Consider the following 21,760-nt stretch of genomic DNA (forward strand, 5'->3'; position numbering starts at 1 on the left):
GGCACTGGCATCGCATATGGGCTCCAGTTCAAGGCCCAGCTGTTCCACTTCCACTCCAGCCACCTGCCGACATTCCTGGGAAAACAGTGGAAGAGATAGCCGAAGTCCTCGGGAGACTTAGAAGCTCCTGGCTCGCAGCCTCGGACCAGCTCAGCTCTAGTCACTGCAGCCATTGTGAAGTGAACCTGTGGTTGCGCGATCTCTCTCTCTCCGGCTCCTTATCACTCTAATTTTGCCTTTCAAGTAAGAAACCAAAATTAAATAAAATAGATGAATGAATACCTGGGGCTCGAGCTGTGGCTCAACAGGCTAATCCGCCACCTGCAGCATCCACACTTTTTTTTTAAAAGCTTTTTTTTTTTTTTTTTTTTTGAAAATCAGATGTACAGAGAGGAGGAGAGACAGAGAGAAAGATCCTATGTCCGTTGATTCACTCACTCCCCAAGCGGCTGCAACGGCCAGAGCTGAGCCGATCCAAAGCCAGGAGCTCAGAGCCTCTTCTGGGTCTCCCACGCGTGTACAGGATCCCAAGACCCTGGGCTGTCCTCAACTGCTTTCCCAGGCCGCAAGAAGGGAGCTGGATGGGAAGTGGAGCAGCTGGGACATGAACTGGCACCCAAACGGGATTCTAGGGCATGCAAGGTGAGGACTTTGCCACTAGGCTACCACGCCGGGCCCTGTTTTGGGTTTTTTTTGGTTTTTTTTTTGTTTGTTTGTTTTTTATGGTCACCAGTTCACATCACAACAGCTCCACTTCCAGTCACGCTCCCTGCTTATGATCTGGGAAAGCAGCAGCGGGTGACCCAAGTCCTCCGGCCCATGTCCCCACATGGGAGGCCTGATTGAGACCCTTTAACTCCTGGCTTGAAATTGTCTCAGCTCTAGTCACTGTGTCGATTTGGGGAGTGAATCAGCAAACTGAAGATCCCTGTCTCCCCTCTTCTCTGTAAAATCTAACTTTTAAATAAAAATGAGAAAAAAAACTTTCAAAAAATACCTACAGCATTTTTCTCAGATCTAGAAATATCACAGGAGACACCCAGCTCAGCTAACGCCACATTAAACAAGAGCAGATCCGGAGGCGCCACAATACAGACTCCGAGACATGCTACTGTGGCTGCCACTGCGGCGTAGCAGGTCAAACCCCCACCTGAAGCACTGGCATCCCCATATGGTCGCCAGTTCAAGTCCCAACCATTCCACTTCTGATTCAGCTCCGTTAACGGCCTGGGAAGGCAGAAGTGGATGACCCAAGTGCTTGGGCCCTACACCCATGTGGGGAGACCCAGAAAAAGCTCCTGACCCGTGACGTTGGCTCGGCATAACTTGGATGGCTGCAGCCATTTGAGGAGTGGACCAGTAGATGGAGGACGTCTGTCTTGCCCTCTCTGTGTGTAAGTCAGGTATATAGACAGGAGGAGAGTCAGAGAGGAAGATCTTCCTGCTGCTGACTGACTCCCCATGTGGCCGCCACAACCAGAGCTGAGCAGACCCAAGGCCAGGAGCCTCTTCCAAGTCTTCTTTGTGGGTGCAGGGTCCCAAGACTGGGCCGTCCTCGACTGCTTTCCCAGGCCACAAGCAGGGAGCTGGATGGGAAGTGGAGCTGCTGGCATTAGAACTGGCGCCCATATGGGAATCCAGCACGTGCAAGGTGAGGACTTTAGCTGCTAGGCTACTACACAGGGCCCAAATAAATTAAAAAAAAAAAAAAAAAAAAAAAAAAAGACGTACTCATTATTGACTGGTTCGGCGGGGTGGACTGAGCCCGGGCCTACGTCAGCAGGCACGCACAGGAGCCGGGTCTGCGGACACCCCAGGGGAGGTTTCTCAGAGGGCTCCCCAACTAGGCCACTACGCTCGATCCCCGACCTCAGGGACAATCCCAGAGACTGTGGTCTGACCCCGGAGCACATGTTGCAGGACCGAGCCACCTCAGTTGCTGACGCCCACGCAGGAACAGAGCATACTCAGACCACGCGAAGGACTAGACAGCCGGTTCATCTGAGCCAAGAGGAGACTTTCAGCACCTCAAAGGATGGAAAGAAGGGCAGGTGAATGTCACTGCAGGCCAGGCTCTACGGCAAGCTCTCAGCTACGCAGACCCACCCCCGAGCAGACCAGGTCAGCAGACAGGGCTCAGCAAGAAACCCTCGCCGCTGGTGCAACGAAGCTGACGACTTCTAGAATCATCGAGACCACGCAAGGAACCTTCTGAACATCCCTCCCCCATCAGGGTCTCTAAGGCGACACCAAATGGCCATCTCCCTGCTCAGGTGCTGACACAATCTGTCAGCAAGGAGCCGGGCACCTCCCCAGCCTCCCCACCAACGGGACACGCAGGGACACGGAGGAGCACCCACATGGGATCCCGGAGGATACAAGGATTTAGCCACTAGGGTATGGCGCCAGGCCCAGGACACAGGAGGGAAAACAGAAACACTTATCTCCCCACCTCTCTCCCCACCCCCATGACTGTCTCCATCCTAACCGGAAGCCCACATGGGTAAATGACTCCTTTAGCTTTGTAATACATATTATAATAATGCTAATAAATAAATAATAATAAAAAAGATGTACCCCAGGCAGTTGTAATCAGAACAACCTAGCAAGGCACAAGTGGACCGGAAGATCAACAGGAAACAAACCCCAGCGATGCACCCACGCGTTTTATTTCATTTTTTAGTTTTATTTTTTGATGAGGAAAGTGGCTGAGACCACTGTTTCCACACTCTCTTTTCCTTGCTGCTCCAGGGGGAGGAGGGAATGTAAGGGGAGAAACCACACCCAGCCTTCCAACCATCCCGGGGTCCCTGATGCACCCACACATTTACAATCAACCAACTGTCGACACGGGAACTAAACTCACTCCAGGAAGAAAGGACAGGGCCTTCTGCACATGGTGGTGTTGGGAACATTGGACCCACATGTGTAGAAGCAGCAACCAACTCAGAGCGGATCCAGGATCCAGATCTAAGACTGACGCCACCAAATCACCAGAGGCCACCAGCTGTGACACTCGTGTGACACATGACACGGGCGTGGGCGAAAGACCTCAGAGGCACAGGCAAGCCAGAGCAAAGCTCTGTCTCCATCCTAACCGGAAGCCCACATGGGTAAATGAAATACCCATGCTGAGATGTTTCTGCACCGCCAAGAAAACCGTCGGCGACAGGCAAAGGCTGCGAGCAGCATGGAAGAAAAGAAGCTGTGCCAATGCCAGAGGACCAACAGGCAGATGTACAAAGCGCTCCAGACACAACAAAGCAAGCAGCAGAAATGACAGAAGGTGGGCCTGGCGGCGTGGCCTAGTGGCTAAAGTCCTCGCCTTGAACACCCCGGGATCCCCCATATGGGCGCCGGTTCTAATCCCAGCTGCTCCACTTCCCATCCAGGTCCCTGCTTGTGGCCTGGGAAAGCAGTCGAGGACGGCCCAAAGCCTTGGGAGCCTGCACCCACGTGGGAGACCTGGAGGAAGTTCCTGGCTCCTGGCCAGATCAGCACAGCACCGGCCGCTGCTCTCACCTGGGGAGTGAATCGTCGGACGGAAGATCTTCCTCTCTGTCTCTCCTCCTCTCTGTATATCTGACTTTGTAATAAAATAAATAAATCTTAAAAAAAAAAAAAAGAAAGAAATGACAGAAGGCATGAGCAGGCCTTGCTCAGCCAGCCAGCACACAGGAAAATGTTCAGGTGCCTCAGGCACAGCAAGGCTTTGCCTCACCCAGTCAGAACGGCTTCATTTGAAAATGAAAAAAAAAAAAATAACCAATGCTGGTGAGACGTGGAGAGACAGGTCCTCCAGCCCGCTGCCGAGGGATGAGGACTGCACAACCTTCATGCATAGTACAGACTCCTAGAAACAGGAGACTAGCTCTACCACACCACCCAGCCATCCCACTCCCAGGAATTTACTCAAATCAAGTGGAATCCATGTACGTCCAAGTTATCATCTGTACCTCCATGCTTATGGCAGCTCAGATCCCAATACCCAAGATTTGGAATCAACCAAGATGCCCATTCAGGACTCAGCGCAATAACCTAGCGGCTAAAGTCCTCACCTTGCATGCACCGGGATCCCATACAGCCGCCGATTTGTATCCCAGCAGCTCCGCTTCCCATCCAGCTCCCTGCTTGTGGCCTGGGAAAGCAGTCGAGGACGGCCCAAAGCCTTGGGACCCAGAACCCGTGTGGGAGACCCGGAAGAGGTTCCTGGCTCCTGGCTTCAGATCAGCACAGCACCGGCCATTGCAGTCTCTCGGGGAGTGAATCAACAGACAGAAGACCTTCTTGTCTCTCCTCCTCTCTGTATATCTGACTTTGTGATAAAAATAAATTGCAAAAGCATGGGTGGATCAGTGGTAGAATTCTCGCCTGCCACGTGATAAAAATAAACAAATCTTAAAAAAAAGAAAAAAAAAAGTTTTAGAAGGAAGCTGGGCCCGGCGCTATAGTGTAGTGGTTAAAGTCCTCACCTTGCACATGCCAGGATCCCATATGGGCGCTGATTCTAATCCCGGCGGCCCCACTTCCCATCCAGCTCCCTGCTTGTGGCCTGGGAGAGCAGTCGAGGATGGTCCAAAGCCTTGGGACCCAGAACCTGTGTGGGAGACCCTGGAAGAGGTTCCTGGCTCCTGGCTTCGGATTGGCTCAGCTTCAGCCATTGCACTCACTTGGGGAGTGAACCTTAGATGGAAGATCTTCCTCTCTGTCTCTCCTCCTCTCTGCATATCTGCCTTTCCAATAAAAATAAATCCTAAGAAAGGAAGCGGGCCCGGCGGCTAAAGTCCTCGCCTTGAAAGCCCCAGGATCCCATATGGGTGCCGGTTCTAATCCCTGCAGCTCCACTTCCCATCCAGCTCCCTGCTTGTGGCCTGGGAAAGCAGTCGAGGACGGCCCAACGCATTGGGACCCTGCACCCGCGTGGGAGACCCTGGAAAAGGTTCCTGGTTCCCGGCTTCGGATCGGCGCGCACCGGCCCGTTGCGGCTCATTTGGGGAGTGAATCATCAGATGGAAGATCTTCCTCTGTGTATCCGGCTTTCCAATAATAATAATTCTTAAAAAAAAAAAAAAGGAAGGAAGCTGTTTAGTCCAAGATGAATTAGTGTCAGAGGGCCCTGAACCTGAGAACTGAGCTGACTGCTGCAGGACCGCTAGCTTTTCCACTCCCTGTGGGGCTCCGAGCTCCACGACCGACCCCCTCATGCTCACCCACCCCACCCCTCCCCTGACCGCCAACCGGGGTGCTCAGAGCACCCACAAACAAGGCTGCCACCTGAGTTCTGGGGCCCGGCTGGACACTGCTGTCTTCCAACCTTCCTCATCACCAGGTGTGTGTGGTGAGCACTGACCTGGCGCTCCCTCACCCCGGACCACACCTGGCAGCAGCTCCCCGCCCCTCGTGCTGCCTGAAGGAGATGAGCCAGCGAGGGAGGGGGGACACCTGTCCTCCCAGCTGGCCCCTAGCTCCCTCTTCCTCCCAGCCTGTGGCAGAAACCAGGGTGCTTTGACTTTGACCCCTCCCCAGGCTAGGGACTGTCTCCATGTGCTCCCCTCTATGGCGGGGCTGGGGGTACAAACTGAGCTGAAACCTTCCTGGGTGGAGGAAGCGGCAGAGCCTGGGGCACCCACAGCCTGTGCTCAGAGCGCCTGGGGTACGTCCACAGCGTCCTGCCCGGGGAAAGCGGGGGTGGCGCCCAGCCTCGGGGTCTCCCCCCAGCCTCGCGGTCTCCCCACTGGCATACCTGGGCCCCACGCGCAGTCCTGGGGCTTCCTGGCACTCTAACCTGGGGCTCAATGGCCACGTGGAGCCTTACCCACTCCCTCTGTCCCCCTCCTCTTGTTCAGGATGCCTGGATTTCACATGGACAATTAATTCTCAATCCGGGTGCTGGTCTCCGGCCCAGGTACACGTGGAGCAGACCAGTCTCACAGGCAAACAGGGGACCCTGTTAGACTGCCTCGCACACAGATACATCGCACAGGAGAGGGCCCAAGGGTGGTGCATGAACAAGAAAAACCTGGAAGTGGGAGAGGCCGTCTAACAGAAGCGCCGTTATAGCCGCTCTCCCGGGGCCGCCTCCTCTTATAAAGGAGGAGGCGGGTCCCTGCAGCCTGAGCAGGTGCACCCTGGGAAGGCGGGCATGTCAAGCTGACCATTAAAGAGATAGAGCCACCTTGTAGGACTATAGGAGTTCCAGCTGTCCTAAACTTGTAAAATCTGTTAATTTCAAAAATTGGCATTAGAGAGAGGGGGGCAGGGGAGAAAGATCTTACACCTGTCAATTCATTTTCACACTGCCCAACTGGCTTCGTGGGCACAGCTTTACCCACTGCACCCCAAGGCTGCCCCTTGCCTAAATTTTAACCAGTTGCACCTGGAATAGATCACGTGCCAGCTTCAGGACTGGGGGAGTGAAGCAGTAACACGTGTTGTTCATATAAATAAATCAGAATGCAAAGGTCCTCATTCCCCCCTGCCTAGGCCCAACCTTTAGTGTGGTTTAAAGATTCATTTATTTTCCAAGCCTAAGGAACTGTATAATGAAATTTAAAGATTCATTTATTTGTATTGGAAAGGCAGATTTACAGAAAGAAGCAGAGTTCAAGAAGGTCTTCCATCTGCTGGTTCACTCAAACGGCTACTACAATGGTTCAAGCGCTGAGCTGAACTGAAGCCGGGAGCCAGGGGCCTCCTCTGGGTCTCCCACATGTGTAGAGGAGTCCAAATCCTTGCAGTTTTCCCAGGCCATAAGCAGGCAGCTGGATGGGAAGTGGAGTGACTGGGACACAAACAAGGGCCCATATGGGATGCCGGCGCTTCAGGGTGGAGCATTAGCTTATTGAGCCACGACATTGGCTCCAAAAGCCAAGGTATTTGTTGTTGTTGTTGTTTAAATGTCATTTACTTATTTGAAAGCCAAGAGTGATGGGGGAGGAATACACACACACACACACACACACCCCTATCCATGGTCCATTCCCCAGAAGACAGGGTTGGGCCAGGTTGCCAGTAGAAAGCAGGAGACTGAACTCCACCTGGCTCTCCCACACGGATGGTGGAGACTCAGCCTGTCTGTCATCCGCCACCTGTTACCTCCCAGGGTGCAGCCCGGGGGCCAGCGTAAGGCCCAGCCAGCTGTGACACCACCCATGCTGCCAGCATGCCCTGTGAGCACCACTCAAGTCCCTCCTGCTCCGCTTCCCATCCAGCTCCCTGCTTGTGGCCTGGGAAAGCAGTCAAGGACGGCCCAAAGCCTTGGGACCTGCACCCGTGTGGGAGACCTGGAAGAGGTCCCTGGCTTCGGATTGGCTCAGTTCTGGCTGTGGCGGCAGCTTGGGCAGTGAACCAGTAGACAGAAGATCTGTTTCCATCACTCCCTCTCTTTGTGACTCTGCAAAAGAGAGAAAGAAAGGAAGGAAAAAGGAAGAAAGAGGGCCTGGAGTGGTAGTTAAAGTCCTCACCTTGCATCTGCCAGGGATCCCATGTGGGTGTAGGTTCTAATCCCGGCAGCTCCACTTCCCATCCAGCTCCCTGCCTGTGGCCTAGAAAAGCAGTAGAGAATGACCCAAAGTCTTGGGACGCTGCACCCATGTGGGAGACCCAGAAGAAGCTCCTGGCTTCGGATCGGCTCAGCTTCAGCCGTTGCAGCCACTTGGGAAAGACCTTTCACTCTGTCTCTCCTTCTCTCTGTAAATCTGACTTTCCAATAAAAATACAAAGAAATCTGGGCCTGGCTTGATAGCCTAGCGGCGAAAGTCTTCACCTTTCATGTGCTGGGGTCCCAGATTGGATGCCAATTCTAGTCCCAAAGGCCCCTCTTTCTTCTCTTCCCTTCCAGGTCTCTACTTGTGTCCTAGGAAAGCAGCTGAGGACGGCCCAAAACCTTGGAACCCTGCACCCTTGTGGGAGACCCAGAAGAAATGCCTGGCTCCTGGTTTTGCATCAGCTCAGTTGCGGTCACTTGAAGAGTAAATCATCAGACAGAAGATCTTCCTCTCTGTCTCTCCTCCTCTCTGTATATCTAACTTTCCAATTTAAAAAATAAATCTTTAAAAAATAAAGAAATCTTGGGCCTGGCGGCGTGGCTTAGCGGCTAAAGTCCTCACCTTGCACATGCCAGGATCCCATATGGGCGCTGGTTCTAATCCCAGCAGCTCCACTTCCCATCCAGCTCCCTGCTTGTGGCCTGGGAAAGCAGTCGAGGATGGCCCAATGCATGGGGACCCTGCACCCGCGTGGGAGACCCGGAAGAGGTTCCTGGTTCCCGGCTTCGGATCGGCGCACCGGCCATTGCGGCTCACTTGGGGAGTGATTCATCGGACGGAAGATCTTCCTCTCTGTCTCTCCTCCTCTCTGTATATCTGACTTTGTAATAAAATAAATAAATCTTTAAAAAAAAAAAAAAAGAAATCTTAAAAAAAAAAAGAGGGGGAGTGTGGGCCCAACGAGGTAGCCTAGTCATTAAAGTCCTCACCCTGCATGTACTGGGGTTCCATGGGATGCCGGTTTGTGTCCTGGGTGCTCTACTTCTCAACCAGCTCCCTGCTTATGGAAGGCAGTGGAGGATGGCCCATAGCCTTGGGACCCTGCACCAGTGTGGGGACTTGAAAGAAGTTCATGGCTCCAGGCTTTGGATCAGTTCGGCTCCAGCCATTGCAGCCACTTGGGGAGTGAATCAGCAGACAGAAAATCTTCCTCTCTGTCTCTTCTCCTCTCTGTCAATCTGACTTTCCAATAAAAAATAAATAAATCTTAGAAAATGAAAAAAAAAAAAAAAAAAAAAAGGAAGGAAAGCAAGAAAGAGACCAAATTTTGCCCCTGGCACTGGATAGGATTATCCCAAGCAGAAGGAAGGAAGGAGGGAGAGAAAGAGAAAGAGAAAGAGAAAAAGTGAAAGAGAGAGAAAGAAATGTAGGAAAGAAAAGCTGGAAAGGCAAGAGACCAAACTCCAGCCACCCCAGGCCAGTAATAGGAGTGTCCCAAGCCCACTGACCACATGGGCACAGGAGGCCCTGTGGGAACCTCGGCCGGGCCAGGAGCCCAGCGCAGGGCACCCTTGCTGCTCCGTGTTTGTGCCAGGAAAGGTGGTGCCCTGCCCACCTCCTCGCCCGTGAGCAGGGTCCCTTTGGCCTGGAGGAGATGGGGCACTTGTGCCAGCGCAGGCTAGCCCGTGAGCCGGGTGTAGGCACGGCCCGTTGGACTGGAGCCTCAGGTGGGGCGTCTCGGGCTGGGTCTGAGCAGACCCTGTGCCCACGACGCCCCCCCGGCATGCGTGGGACTCCCCACCCGCAGGAGAAGGGCGCGCCCTGGTGGCGAGCTGCGGCTGGCTTGGCAGAGCTCTGGGGCAGAGGCTCCGAGAGTGACTGGGGACCGGCTGAGCCCTGAGGTGGACTGCACTGCAGGGCGCACAGCACGGGACCGCGGGCACTCGCGGTGCTCAAAGAGTGTCAGTGGAGGCTTGCTGAGGCCGTGGGCAGCGGATCCAGGGTGCTTCAGACACGAGGTGCGCCAAACAGGGCTGCAAACTGTCCCTTTTCCTCCCCATAGCCTTTCTTTCTTTCTTTCTTTCTTTTTTTTAAAGATTTATTTATTTTATTACAAAGTCAGATATACAGAGAGGAGGAGAGACAGAGAGGAAGATCTTCCGTCCGATGATTCACTCCCCAAGTGAGCCGCAACAGGCCGGTGCGCGGATCCGAAGCCTGTAACCAGGAACCTCTTCCGGGTCTCCCACGCGGGTGCAGGGTCCCCATGCATTGGGCCGTCCTCAACTGCTTTCCCAGGCCACAAGCAGGGAGCTGGATGGGAAGTGGAGCTGCCGGGATTAGAACCAGCGCCCATATGGGATCCCGGTGCGTTCAAGGCGAGGACTTTAGCCGCTAGGCCATGCCGCTGGGCCCCATAGCTTTTCATAACTTCATCTGAATTGTTACGATGCTAGTGTTTTACACACACACGGGCACACAGGACAAATGGGCAGTTCCTGCCTCATTAGAATGCCTTACAGCCACAGGCTCACCAAAGTGGCACACACTTGGCTCCTCAGGCGTCCCTCATGGAGCCACGGGTGCCTCCTGATTCATTCCATCAAGCTGAACTATCCACTGGGACTTTGTGGACCTTGGGAGGGGAATGACAAATGTTTTGGGGTTTTGTATGCTTGCTTGTTGCCTCCTGGGGCAACGTTCAGGTGGAAATGCATCCTAGAAGTGTGGTGTCTAAAGCCCAAGGCCAAGGGGTGGCGTCCTGTGCTGGCCGTTGTTCCGGAAGGTGGGGGTGGCCTAGCCATTCAGCCAGCATCCGTATCATCCTGTCTTCAGCAGGGCCCATGGAAGACCACCCACCGTGAGGGTAAGCATCCACTAGAGTGGGTCAGACACTGGTTGGCCACATCCCACGTGGAGTGCCAGGTTCAAGTTCAGCTCATGCACTCTCTGGCTGGTAACAGCAACGGTTCAGGGAGCTGTGTTCCTGCCAGCCACGTGGGAGTCTCAGGCTCCTGGCTCCTGCTCGGCCCAGTCACGGCCAGAGTGTATGCATATGAAGCAGGAGCTTGTGGATGGGAGCTTTGTCTCTCAAATAAATCTACTTTTTCAAGGTTTTTTTGAAGGGCAGAGTGACAGAGAAAGAGACCTTTACCTGATGATTAACCCCCCCAAATGGCTGCAAAGCCTGGTGGGCCAGGTCAAAGTCAGGAGGCTGGCACTCTCTCTGGGACTACCGTATGCGTGCAGGGACCCAAGCATCTGGGGCATCTTCTGCTGCTTTACCAGCGAGATGAGCAGAGACTTGAATGAGTGGAGCGGCTGGGATTTGAACCCACATTCTGATACATAATGCTGCTGTCACATGAGGCAGCTGAACTCGATGTGCCACAAGGTCGGCCCCAATTGTTTTTTTAATATTAAGATTTGTTTTACTTGAAAACCCGAGTTAGAGAGACAGACTGAGAGAGCCCCCATTCACTCCCCAATGGCCACAACAGCCAGAGCTCGGCAGGCCGCTGGGAGCCAGGAGCTCCTTCCAGGCCTCCCACATGAGTAACTGGAGCTCAAGGACTTGAGCCATCCTCTGCCATTTCCCCTGCATTAGCAGGGAGTTGGGTTGAAACTGGAGCAGCCAGGACTGAACTGGTGCCAATGTGGGATGCTGGCATTGCAGACAGACGCTCAGCCGGCTATGCTATGGTACTAGCCCCAAATTTCTAATTTTTTAAAAAAACATTTTTATTGCAAAGGCAGATTTACACAGAAAGAGAAACAGAAAGATCTTCCATCCGCTGGGCCCTGTATCTTTTTAAAGATTTATTTGTTTTTATTGGAAAGTCAGATTTACACAGAAAGAGAAACAGAAAGATCTCCCATCCACTGTTACTCCCCAAAGTGGCTGCAATGGCCAGAGCTGAGCTGATCTGAAGCCAGGAGCCTGGAGCTTCTTCTGGGTCTCCCACACAGTTGCAAAAACCCAAGGCCTGGGGCCATCCTTTACTGCTTTCCCAGGCCACAAGCAGGGAGCTGGATGGGCAGTGGAGCAGCCAGAACACAAACCAGTACCTGTATTGGATCCTGGTGCTTGGAGGAGGATTAGCCAATTGAGTGATTGCATCAGGCCCCCCCAACATTTTTTTTGTTTGTTTTAAAAGATTTCTTTTTTTATACTGGAAAGGCAGATATACAGAGAGGAGAAGAGACAGAGGAAGATCTTCCGTCCGATGGTTCACTCCCCAACTGACCACATCGGCTGTAGCTCAGCCAATCCAAAGCCAGGAGCCAGGAACTCTTCTGGGTCTCCCATGCGGGTGCAGGGTCCCAAGGCTTTGGGCCATCCTGGACTGCTTTCCCAGGTCACAAGTAAGGAGTTGGATGGGAAGCAGGGTGGCCGGGACACAAACCAGTGCCCATATGGGATCCTGGTGCTTGGAGGAGGAGGATTAGCCAATTGAGCCATTGCACCGCCTCCCCCACCCCCCCCCCAACATTTTGTTTTAACCTTTGAATCTTTTATGTGGCCTCTTGATGTCTAAAACTCCATGTTGATTGGGCGGGAAACACAGGCACATAGTGTAGTAGTTGTTAAGCTGGCTGTTAATGGAAACATCTGCAACCCATCCCTGAGTCCCCACAATTTCAGCTTCTTGCCAAAGCACCTCCTTTTTTTTTTTTTTTAAAGATTTATTATTATTGGAAAGTCAGATATACAGAGAGGAAGAAAGACAGAGAGGAAGATCTTCCATCCGATGTTTCACTCCCCAAGTGAGCCGCAACGGGCCAGTACGCGCCGATCCGATGCCAGGAACCAGGAACCTCTTCCAGGTCTCCCACGTGGGTGCAGGGTCCCAAAGCTTTGGGCCGTCCTCAACTGCTTTCCCAGGCCACAAGCAGGGAGCTGGATGGGAAGTGGAGCTGCAGGGACTAGAACCAGCGCCCATATGGGATCCCGGGGCGTTCAAGGCGAGGATTTTAGCCACTAGGCCACGCCTCCGGGCCCGCCAAAGCACCTCTTGAGAGGCGGCAAGGTGATGACCCCTACTCACAAGACCCGGATGGAATTTCAGGTCTCGCCTTCACCCCTGCAGCCATCTGGGGGGCGGGAGAGCTCTGTCTTTCTCTGCCTTTCAAATGAAAACAAATAAAATTTGAAAAAATAATTACATAAATAAAAATCGGTGCAGGGATCTTACGAAGGAGGGCAGCAGTCGACCCCCCCTTTCTTTCTCTCTCACACACACACACATACACTCTGGCCTGGAGGGCGTGGGTGTGGCCTGGGCTGAGAGGCAGGTGCAGGGAAACCACCCTAGGAAGCAGAAATCAAAGGCAGAGACCAGACTACCCCTCATTCCCCCTCCCCCGGCTTCCCCAAAGCACAAGGAGGCCCCGTGGAGTGGGGCGTCTGTCCTCCAGAGCTCCTGCAGTCCCGCGGGGACCAGGGATGAAGGCGACAGGTGAAGGCTGAGGTTGGGATGTCTGTATTGAAGGGGCCGCCACCGCAGCCAAACAAGGGCCACTTCTGCGGCGAGCCCGGCAGGTCGAGTAGCTCTGGGTGTCCCCGGATACTAACAACTAGAGAACTACGGGTCTTGCGCCAGCCCTTGCTAAGCGAGGTGCCCACACCGCCGGGCCCTGGGGTCGCCCCTGGCCGGAAGGAGTCGAAGCATCTCGGCCGGTGACCGCGCAGGCGTTCCGGGTTTCTATGGAGACGAGGGCGTGGTCGGGCGGGGCGCGGGCCCAACGCCTAACGGTCAGGCCGGCCGCAGAGCCCTGGTTCCGGGCGCCGAGGAAGGCACGCGTAGACGGCCCTCTCCAGCCGCAGGGCGTGGGCAGCTGGAAATGGGCAGCACTGCCCGTCCTGGCCCAGAGCTAGCACCCTAGGGTTATGTCCCTAGCGGCCTCCCAGCTCACTGCCTGGGTCCTGGGCATTAACAGCCTGGCTGGTGGTATTCCTCGGACCGAAGCTGTGTCCTCACTGAGCCCTTGCCTCCGGGGCTGCAGTGGGCGGTGTGGTTGGGTGAGGGGAGCAAAGATGCTCTCACCTGTCTTAATTCGTGCTGCTTCCTCAAGGCAGAGGGTGGGGTGGGGTAGGGGATGGAACTGCCCCCTCTCAATCCTAGTGGGGATTTCTATCCTTTAGACAAGCAAAGATTTGTTGATCATCTGCTGTGTGCCAGATACAGAGGACTTGGTGACACTCCCAGCTGACTTGGTGGGAGCAAGAGAGACTGCTATATAAACGCGAAAGAAAGACAGACAGACAGACGTGCCCGAAAGGGAGGGCAGGCAGGCAGGCTAACTCTACTTCAGATGGGCCGATCAGGGGACCTCTTCAATGCGAGCTGAAATCGTGCAGCTTCAGCAAGTGCAGCAGCCCCGGGAAACATTGGATTTTGTTCTGAGCAGGGGCGGGGCAGGGCCCATGAGCTTTATGAAAGCTTTGGCTTCTGTGAAGAGCTGGTGACAGAAAGACTCAGAGGCTCCCCGGGGGGAGTGATGGGTCCAGAGCTTGGCTTGGGGTCCCCCAAGGGGGCTCAGCCCTCCTGGGCCATATCCAGAGACTGGGTTTTGAGGCCACCACTGAATGGACAGGCTCCTAATGGCTGTCCTGCTTGGGTCATGGCCAGAGTGGGGGGTGTGCAGGCTGAGGGCTCCCCCTCACACTGTAAACTTCCCCCCAGGTCCCGGCCCCCGCTGACTGGCGAGAAGCAGGATGTCAACTGCTGGACTGGGGCTGACTAGGCTGTGGCTCCAGTGTCCTGCACAGGCAGGCCCCTCCCACCCTCTGGACTGGATGCCTGTGCATCTGAAGAGGGGCAGCTCTTTTCTGGTTAAAGGAGAATCAGGGAAAGATGTTTTGGGGAATACAACTTTTAGGTTGGTGCTGGGTTGGTGGGATTTTTTTCTCCACATTTTTTCTTGCTGCACGGGGCAGACAGGCCCTGGGGCTAGGGAGTCAGAGAAGCCAGACACAGAAGTGGTGGGGAACAAGAAAAGGAATCAGGATGATGGAGGGGTGCCCGGGCTGGCAGGACAGGGGTGGCCGGGCTGGCAGGACAGGGGTGCCCCGCACTGTGAGAAGAGGGATGGGTGGGGAGAGAGGGGAGCCGGGGAGGGGAGATAAAGTCGAAGAGGTCAGCAGGTGCCAGAAGAGGGCTATGGTGTGTGCGTGCGAGAGGCTCTGCCTTTGAAACTCTGGCCTAGTGGCCGTTGAAGTGGAAAAGACTCAGGTGAGCTGGCAGAGGAGGGGACTCGTGGACCAGGGATCAGCTGGGAGGAAAAGTGGGGGCGGTGCAGTGGCTAAGGCTGCTGGGGAGGCGTGGGGGAGGTGTGGTGAAAACTGGGGTGTGTAGGAAAGAGGGTTTTGGGATCCTGCAGCATGAACATGGTGGCTGGTGGGGCAGGAACACAGCACCTGCTGGGCTTGGTGAAGCAGTCCTCATTCATTCAACAAATATTTATTGAGGGCCTACTGAGTGCCAGGCCATCCCGGCAGCAGGAAGTGAACAGTACTCTCTGGGACTGACAGTGCTTCTGCATCATGGTGGGAGCCTAAACAAAAGTACTAGGAACGCTGGGGGCGGGAGGGTGGCAGTGGAGGCACAGCCCGCCTCTGGGGGAACTCCGCTCATCCCTGCCAAGGTTTTAGGTTCTTCCCAGCACTTGGTACAGGCAGTGGGGCCTGGAATATGTCTGTAGGTGATTCCAGAGTGGGAACTCAACCGAGCTGGAAGGAACAAAGTGGGTGGTCTTCCGGGCAGCTCCAGCCGCAGGGCAAGCGGAAGAGGATGGAGCAGCAGGGTGGCCACTGGCGGCTGCGCCCTCTGCTGTTTCAGCCCGAGGTGAAGGCGCTTCTCTCCAGTGTAGAACCAAGTTGGGTTCTCAAGTTGGGTTCAATGTTAGTGCAGGCAAGGACCAACAGGAAGTAGGGGTTAAACCCTCCAGTGAGACGGTGGGGCGGGGGAGACCCTGCAGGCCAAGATGGGGAGGCAGGTGGAAGCTGCAAGGCTGACAGCCCAGGATCCTAGCGGGGGGGGGGGAGGGCACGTGCTCACATGGGGGCGCTCGGCTCTAGGAACTTGATGAGGCTGCGGTGGGGTATGGGATGGAGGGCAGCCACTCCTGAGACCACGGGGCACAGGGCTGAGGGTTCAGCACATCCTTGGGGATAAGGCCTGGCTCCACTTTAAATTTCAGCTTCCTGCCAAGGCAGACCTGGGCAGGCAGCGGCTGATTGCTCAAGTACTCAAGTTTCTGTCACTCACTTGGGGAAAGCCCGCTGGGGTCCCAGACCACCCTTGGTATCGCTGGTTCGGAGGTAGTGAAACGGCGCGGAGATTTCTTTCAACGAGAAGCAACCAATCCAGCTGAAAGAAGCTAAGCACCCATGGCAGGATGCATTTGCTGACACACTGTGGCTCACAGCTACAATTACCGTGTCAGTTAAAAAAGATGTACCAAACACTTCTTGAGTATGTGGGCGATCTGGCTGTGACATGTCTCTGGTCTCTGCTTTTGTATTTATTTGTATTTATTTTCACTCTCAGAGCTTGTTTGGAGGTTCTAGCCAGGTAGCACAGCACCTAGACTGAAAACCAGTCCTCCTCTAGCGGGGGGTTCCCTTCGACCAGTGCACAGCTTTGGGAGGGACACACACGGAGCGGCAGCCGAGGCCAGTGGAAGGCCAGCAGAGGCAGGGCCTGGTGGCGGCAGAACCCGCGGGCTTCTGCTTTGCCATCTGCAGATCAGGGAGGGGTGCAGAGCTGTGCCTGGAGCCGACTTGGGGCACCCTCAGTCCCCATCTCACCCTCTGGGGTTCCTGACATTCTTTGATGCTGTCCCTGCCTGCCCCGGCAGGCTCCTTCAGACCCTCAGGGGCAGGAGGGGGGCCTAAGCCCCTAACAAAGCCCCCATTCAGGGCTTGGAGTTGCATTTGCATCTTAAAGGAAACTTTCCCCACAGCCCTACACGCGGAGTCTCCTTTGTCTGCCCTGCAAGCTGAAAGACAGGAAATGGGGTCCTCCTGCCATTTCCATCCCCCTCCAGGGCCAGCCTCAGCTGGAGTCCAGCCTTCGGTTGAAGGCACCTTAGCCCTCCCCAGGGACAGCCTTCCTCCCCAGAAGTGGGGGCTGGCATCAGGACCTGGGGCCTCCATCTCCTCCCCTGAGCCCTCAACCACCTGCTCCCAGGCCCTCAGAAACCCTCCTAGCCCTTTCACTGGCGTCCTGTGCGCACACCGCTTTTACAGATGGCAACACTGATGTCAGCCACCTTGTCTGGTTTACCCTATTTTTCTTTTCAAACTTTTCTAATGGAAGGCTTATGTGACTCCAGACCATTTCCTCTTGGAGTCACTCAAACCCCACACATCCAGCCCCTGCACAAACTGGGAAACGGAGGCCAGGCACCCCCTACTCCACACACAGGAGCCTTATGCAAACGGGAGACTAGTGACTCAGGCCGCAGGGCAGCAGACTGTGGCAGGTAAGGCCCTCGGTGGCTGAGAACTCCTGGGAGGCCTGGCCAGTCCCAGTTGTGCTGGGAGCAAGCACAGCAGGAACCTGAATAGAAGAAAAGTATCGGCGTGGAAATCCAGGGAAGGTGGCATGCCCAACAGGATCCCGGCTCAGGGCCCCTGGAAGTACATGCCAAGGCCCTATGGTGGGTGCCCGCTGGGAGGGCTGGCTGGCTTGATGAGAAGCCACTGCAGGCCTCTTAGCTGCGGATGGGAGGAGGGGACACTTGTTAACACCATGGAGAGGAGTGCGGGAATTACGGGACAGGAAGCCAGCAGGATCTAGCAGGAAAGCAACCAGGGAGGCAGACCTGGCCTTGGGCATAGAACTGCTTGTGAGTTTGGGAGATGCAGGCTCAGGGCACAGGGCAGGAGCCCATCCTGGCCGAAGCAGCCCCTGGGGTGGGCGGCGGTGGCCTATGCATGTTATTTGGAGCCGGGGGACTGGACAGGCTCACCCCTGGGTCCCCAGTCTTTGCCAGACCCTCGGTTTTTGAACTTGTACCTTGGTGGACTGTCCAGAGCCTCTCCTGGTGGTCTGTTGCTGGAGGAGGGGCACGTTTGAGGGACAGACCTCCCATCCAATGTGGCTAAGCCACCAAGTCCCTCCCGCAGGCTTCAGTGGAAGCCACCCACCTGCTCAAGCCTATGCTGAGGACTCAGAGTTCTACGCCACAAACTGGAAGACTGTTCCACCAGGCTTCCCATTGGGCTAGGGGAACACACAGCTGCCTGTCCCTGCCCCCTTCCTCTGACTTCTCTCCTTGTGGCCAGGCCCAGCCTGAAGCAGGAGCCAGGGGTGCCTGAGGGAGCAGGAGCCAGAGGTGCCGAGGGGTGAGCTACATCCAGGGCCTTGCCAATGGGGGGGGCGCATGCCAGCAAACACACACACACACACATTGCCCCTTGCACTGCCCTGGGCAAACCTTCAGGGAATCTGAAGTTCTAACTGCACTCCCTCACTTGGATGAGGTGCTTCACAATTTAATTATTCTTGAAATTCTCTATTTTAGTCTCATTCAGGTCTTAGAAAAACTGCTTGCTACGGGGTGGAGGTGAGGCGTGGGGAGCTGCAGCCTGGCTGGGGCCAGCTGGGACTGGCCCTTCTTTCTTGAAGGGCCTCTTCCTCTTCCTCCAGCCCACCTGGCTCCCCTCCCCAGCCTCTAACCCTTCACCTCTAACCTGTCTCTTACGACCCCAGGGGACATGACCTGCACCACTGGGAGTCACATTTCCAGGGCTCTGGCTGGGTCCTTGTCAGGATGGGAAGCCCCCAAAACACACACACCTTGGGGCAGCAGCTAGGCTGGGGAGTCCTCCTGGGTGGTCCATCCTTTCCAAACTGTGCTAGCGCTGGGGCAGGGAGTGCCCTTCCCTCACAGTCCCCAGCTCTCTGGTCTGAGGCCCTCGATGTTGTCTTCCTTTGCTGGGACCTGGGCGCCCTGCTCTAGATGTGCCCATTGCCCTGGGGCTCCCAGATCCTGGCCCACCCCCACCCCCCAAAGGGATCTGTCCAGCTCCACTTTGCCACAAGCTCCTGGGACTTCCTCACCAGTGTGCGGAATGGGATGTGCCTGCCAAGGGGGGGTGGGGGAGGGAGAAGCCAGGAAAGAGGGAAGGGAACCAGCCTTGTGGGCTCCGATACCCTCTCCCCCATTGATCGCCCGGCCTCCAGCTTTTCTCATCTGCAAATTCCCTCTTTCCTTCAACCCCGACTTCGAGGCGCTGCCGCCCTCGCGGTCCAGCGCTCCACAATCCCTCACCCCTGATCTACCGCCTCGCCCTGCTCTCAGCTTGCCTAGGTGGAGGAGATTTTGACCGTTCCGGGCCTCCTCTGAGCCCCCAGCACGGGAGGAACTGGGGGATGCCACACTTAACACGTGGTGGAACCCGCCTATCCGGACAGCACCCTCTGCCTGGGACCCACACTCCTTTGCTAACAACAATGGGGAGGGGAGTGACCGACAAGGACGATCAGCTCCCCACCCGGGCACTCCCGCGGGGCTCTCCACGTTACCACTGTCCACCTGCCACCCAGCCAGCCTTCCCTGGGCCTTGGGGAGGCCACCGCCTACTTGCGTGTCAGGAAACGGGGCTCTGCATGCGCCAGAAGAGGCTGGACCACGGCCTGAGAGAAGCCCCAGCGGTCCTCCCGTTGCGACCCGGTTCCCTGGGCACAAAAAGGGACTCGGCCTGTGGTGGGAGGACGCCCCTCACTCCTACCCCCTCCGACTGGGGCGGAGACCCCCTTGAGGAGGTCTTCAGGCGCTTCCCGCTCCCCCGCCGACCGCGGGAGGGCGTGCGCTGTGTTAGTTGGGACAAGTTAAAACGCATCCAGCGATCAGGCCCTGACCCTCTCGGGCCCGGTCCGAGCCTGGGGGCTTGCGGCACACTCCGGGCTACCTTCTACAAGGCTCGGAATCGTGGGGCCTCCTTCGGGGCCTGGGCTATTCGCCCCTAAAAGGAGTGCCCCCATCCTCTGGTGCTCTCGCCGCCTAGGGTGCACCTATCCGTAGCCGTCTGCCGGGCCCGTCCTGTGCGCGGGGCGCCTCTGCGCGGAGTCACGGCCTCGGGCCCTGTCCGGGGCGCACTGCCGAGGGCGTCGCGGGGCCCGGGAGGCGCCGTCCGGGATGCCAATGGCCGGGAAAGGGACTCGAAGAAGCACAAGCCGGCGCTGGCTCCGGACCAGGCTGTTGTTGTTCTCAACGTGGTCCGCCATGGCGCTATAAAAGCGTGTGCGAGCGCCCTCCTCGCCAGAACGCAGCGCGCGCGCCCGGCGAGCTCTTCCGGCTGCGGGTCGTGTGGTTCGGCGCCTTCGGTCCCCGACTCGGCGACCTGCTCCGGCTCCGGGCCCGGCCGCGGTCCCCGCCCCGCGCCCGCCCCGCGCCCCCATCCCCGCGCCCCGCGCTCCGCTCCGCGCCCAGCCCAGCCCTGCCGCCCGGCCCCAGGCCCGGCCGCGGCCGCTCCCGCCTGGAGCCGCCGCGCGCCCCCAGCCCCCCGGCGCCGCCGCGGCCCCTCGCCTTCCTGTTCCCGGCGCGGCCCCCCGGCTTCCGCGCCCCGCCCGCCACCAACCCGCTCGCCACTATGTCGGTGGAGCTGGAGGAGGCCCTGCCGCCCACGACGGCCGAGGGGGCGGCCAAGAAGGCGGCCAAGGCCGGCGGCTCTGCGGGGCTGTCGCCGTCCAAGAAGAGGAAGAATAAGAAGAAGAAGAACCAGCCTGGCAAGTACAGCCAGCTGGTGGTGGAGACGATCCGCAGGCTGGGCGAGCGCAACGGCTCGTCGCTGGCCAGGATCTACACGGAGGCCAAGAAGGTGCCGTGGTTCGACCAGCAGAACGGGCGCACCTACCTCAAGTACTCGATCAAGGCGCTGGTGCAGAACGACACGCTGCTGCAGGTGAAGGGCACCGGCGCCAACGGCTCGTTCAAGCTGAACCGCAAGAAGCTGGAGGGCGGCGGGGAGCGGCGCGGGGCCCCCTCGGGGGCCGCCCCGCCGCCCGCGACCGCGCCCAAGGCCAGGAAGGCGGCCCCGGGCACGGCTCCGCGGCGCGCGGACAAGAAGGCCGCCGCGACGGGCCCGAAGGCGGAGAAGCGCTCGCACAAGAAGGGCGCCGCCTCCAAGAAGGACAAAAGCGGCAAGGCCAAGAAGGCGGCTGCGGCGGCGACCGCCGGGGGCAAGAAGGTCAAGAAGGCCGCCAAGCCCAGCGTCCCCAAAGTGCCCAAGGGGCGCAAGTGAGCGCGGGCCCGGCCGCCGCAGCCCCCACCCCCCTCATCCCGCACCCCAAGTGTCCGGTTTTTGTACGGTGCCATCCGCCCGCCATCCCCGTCCTCCCCTCCCCCCGCATCGGTGTAGCGTCGGGTGGGTTTTTTTTGTTGTTTGCTTTAGGTTTTTGAAACAGCCCTGGCGGCGCCCCTATTGGCTCTCGCCCTTGGCCACGGCCGTCGCCATGGTGACCGGCCCCCGAGCGCCAACCGGCCGCCTGCACGCTGCCGCCAGGGGCCGGGGTGCGGGGGGCTGCGTGGCGCCTCTCGGATCCCGGGACCCTGTTGCAGGGGCACAATAAATTGTTCAAACCACCTCACCACGCTCATTTTCTCGGAAGGAATGCGGGGCGGGGGGAGCTGGGGTGGGGCTGGTGGAGCACAAGGAACAGGCCTGCGGTGGAGACCCTGCTGTGGGTGGGCGGAGAGCCCACGGATATGGACGCTGGTGGCAGTGCGGGTCTCCTTACCCGAGCCTTCGGCCACCATCTGGTTATTCTGGAGTGGGTAGGAGAAGACGCCAAGGTTTTGCTGGGCATGAATACGGCTCTAGCCAGAGGACATCCTCGCATTTCAGGAGCTGGTGGTCTTACTTTCCAGGTGCCCTGATCAAGAGGTAACCTGCAAAGCCGCGGGGGTCAGCGGTAGCCCACGTCAGGCTGGAGCTGTGTGCCTTGCGGGTTGGGGAGGAGACACTGGCCTGCTGGTCTGCCAAAACAGCTCTGGGCCACACTGGCAAGTGGTCATTGCATTCTAAAACTCAGACCCCGTCTGGGGGCCTCTTCCTGTTTGATAATAACCAATGAAGGTTGTCGTTTGCCCACCTGCTCTGTTGTGTGCAGCCAACTTCCTGCAGCGGACAAGACCAGCCAATAAGGGGAGACAGTGGATGCCCTAGAGCCAGGTGGGACCCAAGGGGACAAGAGGGCACAGGTGCACTGGACAGCATCCATTTTGGATTCAGGGGCCTGTGGCCCCTGCTTGCCCTCCTG

General features: G+C 57.1%; 1 protein-coding gene across 1 annotated transcript; it reads left to right on the forward strand.

Annotated features, from left to right (window-relative positions):
• The first annotated feature begins 20,064 nt into the window (after positions 1-20,064).
• On the forward strand, positions 20,065-20,762 carry LOC101518929 (histone H1.10). The gene has a single exon (XM_004581340.2). It carries the CDS (start codon positions 20,092-20,094, stop codon positions 20,740-20,742), a length of 651 nt encoding a protein of 216 aa, XP_004581397.2. The 5' UTR covers positions 20,065-20,091; the 3' UTR covers positions 20,743-20,762.
• The last annotated feature ends 998 nt before the right edge of the window (positions 20,763-21,760 follow it).

Source organism: Ochotona princeps, chromosome 21, assembly GCF_030435755.1.
Source record: "Ochotona princeps isolate mOchPri1 chromosome 21, mOchPri1.hap1, whole genome shotgun sequence".
NCBI lineage: Eukaryota > Metazoa > Chordata > Mammalia > Lagomorpha > Ochotonidae > Ochotona > Ochotona princeps.